Source organism: Halyomorpha halys, unplaced genomic scaffold (assembly GCF_000696795.3).
Source record: "Halyomorpha halys isolate HHAL.00 unplaced genomic scaffold, Hhal_1.1 Scaffold1102.1, whole genome shotgun sequence".
NCBI classification, from domain to species: Eukaryota; Metazoa; Arthropoda; class Insecta; order Hemiptera; family Pentatomidae; genus Halyomorpha; species Halyomorpha halys.
In genome coordinates this window covers 272,874-280,380 of record NW_027109254.1, presented here as the reverse complement: position 1 = coordinate 280,380, position 7,507 = coordinate 272,874, and the positions used below count along the sequence as shown (strand labels likewise).

The 7,507-nt window shown below is 29.7% G+C and overlaps 1 protein-coding gene across 2 annotated transcripts in view; it reads right to left on the bottom strand.

Annotated features, from left to right (window-relative positions):
- LOC106688305 (ATP-binding cassette sub-family G member 1) overlaps nucleotides 1-7,507 on the bottom strand; it is a 78,301-nt gene that overhangs the window by 10,727 nt on the left and 60,067 nt on the right. For both annotated transcript variants that reach the window (XM_014432696.3, XM_014432697.3), the window contains exons 7-9: nucleotides 6,525-6,667; nucleotides 4,319-4,487; nucleotides 2,865-2,965 (exon numbers count right to left, since the gene is read on the bottom strand). In XM_014432696.3, coding sequence (XP_014288182.1) covers nucleotides 2,865-2,965; nucleotides 4,319-4,487; nucleotides 6,525-6,667 — 413 coding nt within the window. The remainder of the gene's footprint in view (nucleotides 1-2,864; nucleotides 2,966-4,318; nucleotides 4,488-6,524; nucleotides 6,668-7,507) is intronic.

Below are 7,507 nucleotides of genomic sequence, written 5' to 3'. Positions count from 1 at the left end.
TATATATAATATAACTTTTGTGCAGGGAAAAACGAAATTACTGGATGGAATTTACGTCATCAACATCAAATTAGTGATTCAATGGATTATACCCAAACAAAAATATGACTACAGACAGACACGGATCTCCGCATTTATCAAAATTTGATGTCTCCAACGTAAAATGACAATGAAAATTTTCCATACTTAGGACATCATTTTGTTTTCATTTTCTTTATTAATGTAAAGCTTCCGAACCCTCGGTTAAGAGAGAGCAAAAGTTGGAATATTCTTGTAGGAAATTTTTTACATGAAAGGTTGTAACCGTTTTCGAGATATAAACGAAAAATATGTTCTTATCCCTACTTCTTTCTGTCTTCGGGTTTGCACAAATATCCGAGGACTTAGAGTATGTCAGCATAGCAAGCTAAACAAAGCCCTTAAGTCGAGTCTGGCCATCCCACCATTTCAATCTACACCCCCATTTTTGAGCATTCATTGACTGATTAATCCCCTATATCTGTCCTGTGGCAAATATTGTCGATAAAGAAACTATAATAATAATTTCATGTGATATAAGTTAAACAATAATGTGATAATAAGTTCAATTCTTTTTTCCTCCGGTCTTTATATCCAGGCTCACAGAACAACTGCGTTTACATAAATCTTTAATTATTGTACATTTTTGAAGCCTCATTTCTCTCTACCCCCTATCTTTCCACATTTAAATTCCGTCTTCCTTCGACAAAGTCTCAATTTGATTAGTTCATGCTGTCGGTAAAATTATCTTCTATTGGTCACTTGATGAAGAATGTTCTCATCATTACTAATACTTTTGAAAACGTTTCTTATTTGTCTCTTTAAGTGCAATTTTTACAAAATAAATGGTCCATTATTTAAAAGGGGTTTATCTCTTCATTAGGTAAATTTATTTTTGCTCTTCAATTGATAATTGTTATTTATATGATTATCACAGAATATGCTATATCAGACTTTTGTTTATGTCGAAGAACTGCTATACTTTGGTTCCCCGAAAAAACATTTGGAGGATTTTGAACATGATTTGAATTTTATAAAGCAGCTGTTTATATAACGTAAAACGAAAATAGATTTTGTGCAGGTCTGCCACCCAGGATTTGACGAACTATCAACATCACCAAGTGTTGAAAGCTTAATGGACGTTGCGCGTCTTGGAGTTGGTTATGACATGAATGGTCTCTCACCGCCTTAAAGAGAAATTCCGATGACGGAGCAACTTAAGAAAGAAAGCAAACAGTTACTTGGCAATGCAGGCGAGCATTTGTTCAACATTTTTTTTATTTTTATTAAAATAAGAATAACATAAATTGAATTCTCCTACGTTTTCCGTTCAATTTTAATATCTCATGAATTGAAATTTAAACTCGAGGAAATGAGCGTTACTATCATATATCTCTTCGATTTTGTGCAGGATAATCCTCGGAACCAGATATCACCACAAGCAGACTGTAGAGTAGGTTTTTGCCGCCCGGTATTGAAGACAAATATGGCGCCATCTCTTTCCTCTTCCCAAATTATAGTCTTAATGTATTCTTCATTCGAATACCTACAGATCTATGTATTATGTATCATTCTGTATAGTATATATGTATATGTATAGATATTGTATATTATATTATTATAGATATTATACATATAATTATAAATAACAAATTAACAAAAAAAATAGTAAAATTTATAAAATTGGTTATTAAACTTGATATATAGCTGACCTATTCCTATTTAGTTGGTAGACATTTTTTTTAGTTCCTTATTTCCTGATGCAATAAATAATTAGCATTGAAGTAATAATTTTAGGTATTAAGGATTAAAATATTGAAAACTAAATATTGATTCCACCATTGACCATTATTTCTGATTAATATGAACATTTTAGTGGTAGTTTATTCTTTCAAGATTTATAATTGTTTAATTAAAATAATTTGTATCTAAGTTAAGTCACAAAATACTCTTTATTATTTCTTTAAATGTCCAACGTTTTGGACAATCCGGCAATCCTCAAGGACAATCTATTAAATAACAACTTTTATTATACATTCATTTTCAACAATTTTAACAAGCAACATTATTACTAATAAATTAGCATACATTAAGTATAAATTTACTTCCACATGCAATAATTATAAACTTTTTGCAGGCCTAGGTCATTAATTTCAGTCAAATGATCCTATTCATTGTTAAAAATGAATGTACAAGAAAAGCTATTATTTACTAGATTCTCCTTGAGGATCAATGGATTGGCCGAAACGTTGAACATTTTAATAAATAATAAAGAGTGTTACGAGACTTAATTTGGATTTATGATTTATAATGGTATTATACAGGTCTCTATTATTTAGCCTGATACTTGTAAGTGAACTTTTAGGAAAGTTCTTTTCTAAGAGACTTTTCTAAAAGAAAAGAATTCCATTTTCTGAGTTTATAGGGTGAGAGCACCAGGAATTGACTCGCTAACCTTGGTTGTTTAAATATTAAGAGTTTGGTGTCAACGACCTCTTCAAAATTGGTGCCAGTTCTGAGCTAAGCCCTCAGCTTAAAATGGGCGCCAACTTTGAAACTTGTTACTCTTAGTACTTAAAGACAAAGGCTGACCAGTCCATTACAGGTACACTTATCCTAGTATGGAGGTAGTTTTAGGCGTTCGTCATCCCAAATTATAAAAAAAAAAATAAAGAGAAATATAATGATGATAAACTTCTAATAGAGTTTTTTTTCTTTTCTGTTTTTTTAATATCCTGTAATTGACCTAAAAATGTATTCACTGAATAAAATTACCGCATCTTATTTCTTATAATAAGAGAAAAAAATAGAAGAAAATCTAATTTTTAACCAATATTAGTACTCACCATGTAGCAAGCTTTCGTGACTGTATACGCTGCGTAGTAAGGAAAGAGGGAATACCATTGGTTAAAATACTCTCTCTTCACCAGCTTTCTTTCAAATGGATCTAGTATTTACAAAAAACATAATAATACTAATCATTTCTATTAGAAGCATAAAATATTTCTTAGAATATAATGGAAAGATTCCGAACACAAAGAATTTTTAAAAAAAATATAATATAAGGCAATCCACAGCGAAGGCGATGTTTGCCTATGCATACTGACTGACCTGTCGGAATCATTCTTAATATCATCACATCTATACTAGAGTATACAAACTGACATGATAGCAATAGTTCTTATTGAGAAATATATACAAATAAAATAAAATTGAGAGATAAAAGGAATAGAAAAAAATATATATTTTATTCGATTACGGTAAGTGAAATTAATTTATGTGATAAAAATGCAAAAAGAAATTAAACTGTTTATATGTATTCGTACATATTTGTTTTTTTAAGGTAATAAAATATTTCCTAAATGTGTGGGCTATTATTGTTTAATAAAGTTGCCAAATGATATGGTAATCCTGTGTCTATCAAATGCTTTGTCAGTATGTGGTTAACGGTTAGTGGTACGTTACACTGTCTACATGTTGTTCTAGATGTTCCTGACAGTAAGTATTCATGAATTAGTCGAGTGTGTCCAATTCGTAGTCTGGTCAGTATTACTTAAGGTCGCCTGTTTCATAATAAAGTACAAACTAATACTATTAGTCTTGTAGATTTATTTTAATTCAATTACACATGGTAATTTGTACTTTAATATTTTTTAATTCCTGTAATATCACTAATAGTCATACCTATCATGAAAAAAATAATTATTAGTATTAATACTACACTAGTTTCTACACTTGTACTATGAACTAATACTATTAGTTTTCATTATGAAACAGGGCCCGGAGCTTTGGATTGATGTTTTCCATGGGTGTATTATCCTCTTAATTTGTTTTCTGTGGTGTTGGTCCAAGTTGTCTACTATTTACTTAATATTTTTATTGTCTTAAGAGGATAGAGGTCGTTGTGAGGGCAATCTAAGAAGTCAGATGGTGGGAACAATGATGTAGCTTTTGCCGCTTGGTTAGTTATACGATTTCCCGTGATATCTTTCTGTCCAGGTATCGAGATGAACAAAACTGTGCGATCAGTTCACTTTAATTTGAAGATAATTTGGAATATGAGTTCTGCGACAGAATGTGTTGTATATGCGGTTTTTAATAGTGACAATGAGATCTTGGAATCTGTGAAAAGTAAGATACTATTTCTATTTGTTCCATAATAGGCATTGAATCTATAAAATATATAATATATGGCTTATAATACTGAATATGACCTTATGGCACGAAACCTTCGATATATAATTAAAGTTAAGAAAATTATTTCAAAAAGATATAAATGAGAAAAAGGTGCTCCACTCACATTGTAGGATAGTTATAATGGACTGTGTATATGTGTAGAAGACGATTACTGTCAAGTAGAACTTGACGAGGTTAAATGGATCGTTCCCGTCGTTACCGCAATTGTAGAAGAGGCCACCTATGATGAGACTGCAGCCAACGTGATGGAAAATCTGTATGTAGATTCCGTTCTAAAATAGATAATTAATAATTAGTAGTATAATTGTTGCAGTAGCTTTAAAATGCGCATTTTATATAATGAATAAATGAATTATAATTGACGAATTATATGGCCGAAGCATGTAAAAAAAATTCCCAAATACGAATCATAAACCAAGAGTATACATAATAAAAGTAACTAGAATTATAATATCATATCAAATTATATTATGTGTAGTACTACAACAAATAACAACCATATATACTTCAAATTTTGAACAAAAACATTTGGAGGCCTGAAACTTTGCTCTTTAGCCTTCATGATATTACAGTAAAAAAAAAATAACCTCTAATTAGGATTAAATTAGTAGTAGGAGTACCCTAGTTCATAAATGACCGAAATAGGTTTTATATTAGAAGATATAAGAAATTATCAAATCAATGGTTTTCTCACAAAAAAAAAATTGTTTTAATCGGAATTAAATGAGAGGGCGGTAAAAGTTGTATGATTTTTAATTGAGGCATTTTACACCTCAAGTAAAAAGAAAAAAAATACAATCATATATTTCCTATTTTCAGTTCAATTAACAATGTAAACACTATCTATGGGCAAAATATAATTACAAAATTACAGAATCATAAATGAAAAAAAAAATTATTAGATATTGTCTAATAAATGACTTTTTTGCTAATAGCATTTTGCTTTCATTCTTGCGCTTTCGCCTGTACGCGACAAGCAAGAAGAAAGCTGAACAATGAATGATACGTAAAACAAGTGAAAGGTTGAACACATAACAATTTCGTACAGTAACCACAAAATAAGACCATAAATAAAAAAGTAACCGCTTAACAGATATTGTTAACTGATGATATTTTATACCGTTACATCTGAAATGAATATTGATAAGAGGGCTCGGTTATTTTCGCCAACATATTAATAGGATTTTAATAGGAAAATAAAAGCTGTTCTGAATTGTTTAGAAGCTGAAGGGTACAAGTGATAGTTGTAGGAATAAAATCTTCATTCACCTGAACCAAATTTACACTTCAATATGGACGAAATTATAGAATTATCAATAATTATTGATAATTTCATAATTTAGACAATACTTATGCGTAAATTGGACACATGCACGGGTAGATAATAAAAATGTCATTTGTACTACTTGAGTCCTTATCCACCCTTTTATTTATATTTTATTAAAACTAAAATACAGATGAAAAACATACCTTATTCTATGACGTTTAAAACAATAAGTATAGTAAAAATTAATGATTTGTGAGGTCTAGATATTATTGTATTTATTATATGAAGATTGTTAATAGATAATTAACAATTTTTATACAATAAAACCCTACTGCATTCATATATCGATGGTGTTGCCGGTACAGAATAACTAGCGGATATTTTACGGTCTTTAGAGTGGGACATTCATTGCTTTTTGAGGAAAGTGGGGAAGCAGAAAATCACATATTCTTATATTCTCTGAATAAAAAGATATTTTTGTATTAATTTTGTAAAATTAAAAACTATATTTCTATTCAAAATTTATTTTTATGTTTCGTATTTACCCTCTGGTTAAATAGTTACCTCTGTAACGTTTCGTAGCAATTCAAGTAGGATTCAATGTTACAACATTGAATGAAAGTCCTGATCACTTTAATCAATAATTAATCCGCCAAAATTAATTTTTGTTATAAGTATTGATTTAAAAAAAAAACCCTAGATTAGTCTTTGTTTTAAAAGCATGCTTTTCAGTAACTTAACTTCATTTATTTATGTTATTATCATGACTGTAACTCTAAGAAATTTTCTTTTATTAAATAAGAGAAAATATGCCTAATTTGTAAAACAGGATTTCGGAGTTAAAATTTGCAAAATTAGAGGACAGAATTTTCACTGTAACCTTCAAAGCGGGGCATTTACGTGTCCCACAAGTCCTGGAGACACGAAGACACTTTATCAAAAAACAGTGACTGTGGTTGGAAAAACAAATTAATTTTTCTTCCCTCCTACTAAGTAGACAAAACGAGATCGATATTAAAAATACATTTTGTTCCATATCTACCTTGTTCCTGTTTGACTGGAGCATTAGCCTATAGAATATTGCCCAGAACTGGAGCCAGAAGTGAGAATGAGATCTTGAATCCCGGAATAGCTTGAATTTGGAAAACCGCTTCTTTTTCATTCCCTCTTGTTTCTTTAACAATACTGTAACAAAAAGTGGTTAGGTATAGGTTTAACATATGTTATTGAAATAGATACTACATATCTGTTACTCCAAGTGGCTACCATTATACAGCATAATAGTGTGGCTACACCATGGTACATTTATCTGAAATACAAGATGCACCTTGATAAGTTAGATAAGAAAAAACAGTAATTTTTTTTGGTAAAACAAGTTTTATGGATTTCTTATTTATATTCTGGAAACCCGACAGTTGATTAATTTAATATTAACTCCTTAATTGTTAGAAAGGAAATTGTATTTCACTATCGATTACTAGATTCAGAATCTTCATGCGAATACTGGTAAAGGTTCCTTTTCTTGAAAAATGTATGACATTTGTTTACTTAAGTCTCTAAAAGTTAATTTTCCTTTGGTTCTCCTTCTTTTCTTATTTTTTAATTCCAATATCTTTATATTTAGTGAGCTTCATCGTTTTGTAAAACTATTAACTCTAAAAAAAAGAATTAAAAGATTGTCAAAATTAATGTTAATGGAATTAGGGTTCCTCATCTACTTATACCTTCCATGATTATATATTTTGTTAAAAAAAAAAAAAATTAAAAAACATAAAATGCTTATTTCTAACCTATTTATTTCATATAAACGGTCTTTCATATTTAATTATATACGCCGGTAACCATTTCCGCTTGGTTTTACGTATTTATGGACTTGTACATTTTTATCAATTTTGTATTTTCCAAGAATAGAGTCTACAAGATCTAAACTGTTGAACTAAAATAATAGAACAAAGTTTAAACTTCAATAGATAGCCGAGTTGTTAGCTAATTAAACGGTTTTATTTAGCTCACCACGTTTGTTTT